Source organism: Haliaeetus leucocephalus, unplaced genomic scaffold (genome assembly GCF_000737465.1).
Source record: "Haliaeetus leucocephalus isolate CR32 unplaced genomic scaffold, Haliaeetus_leucocephalus-4.0 Scaffold162, whole genome shotgun sequence".
In the NCBI taxonomy this organism is placed as follows: domain Eukaryota; kingdom Metazoa; phylum Chordata; class Aves; order Accipitriformes; family Accipitridae; genus Haliaeetus; species Haliaeetus leucocephalus.
Window position 1 is genome coordinate 5,091,904 of NW_010972598.1, and position 464 is coordinate 5,092,367.

Genomic DNA, 464 nt, shown 5'->3' on the forward strand with positions numbered 1-464 from the left:
GGGGGGGGGTGCGTGTGTCGTGTCGTGTCGTGTCGTAGCCCCCCGACGCCCCTTTTCGGGGCGCTCCCCACCCCCCCCAGCAGAACCCGAGGGCTGAGGGAAGGCGGCGGCCCCGCCCGCGCATGCGCCGCGGCGGCGGGCGGCCTCCCCGCAGGCACTAGGTAAGGCGCCCCCTGCCGCCGCTGGCTGATGACGTCAGCGGAAGCCGAGCGGGGTCCTTTCTGGCCGCCCGCTCGCCCCAAGGTGCCTGCGGAGCTCGGCGCCGGCCGTGCGGGAGGGGGCGGCGGGAGCTTCCCCTCGGCGCCGGGCACGATGATGGTGGGCAAGACCAGCGCCATCGCGGCGGGCCTTTGCGGGGCCCTTTTCATCGGTTACTGCATCTACTTCGACCGCAAGAGACGGAGCGACCCGAATTTCAAGAACCGGCTGCGGGAGCGTGAGTGTCCGGGCGGCCGCCGCCGCCG

The 464-nt window shown here is 74.1% G+C and overlaps 1 protein-coding gene across 3 annotated transcripts in view; it reads left to right on the forward strand.

Moving 5' to 3' along the window:
- Positions 1 to 218: 218 nt before the first annotated feature.
- TOMM20 (translocase of outer mitochondrial membrane 20 homolog (yeast)) overlaps positions 219 to 464 on the forward strand; it is a 49,300-nt gene continuing 49,054 nt past the window's right edge. For 2 of the 3 annotated variants that reach the window (XR_774054.1, XR_774055.1), the window contains exon 1: positions 224 to 436. Coding sequence is in view for 1 of the 3 variants with exons in the window: in XM_010562645.1 (XP_010560947.1) it covers positions 313 to 436 (124 nt within the window). In the remaining 2 variants the exon portion in view is untranslated. Of the gene's footprint in view, positions 437 to 464 lie in introns of all 3 variants that reach the window. The other variant, XM_010562645.1, reaches the window with a different exon arrangement.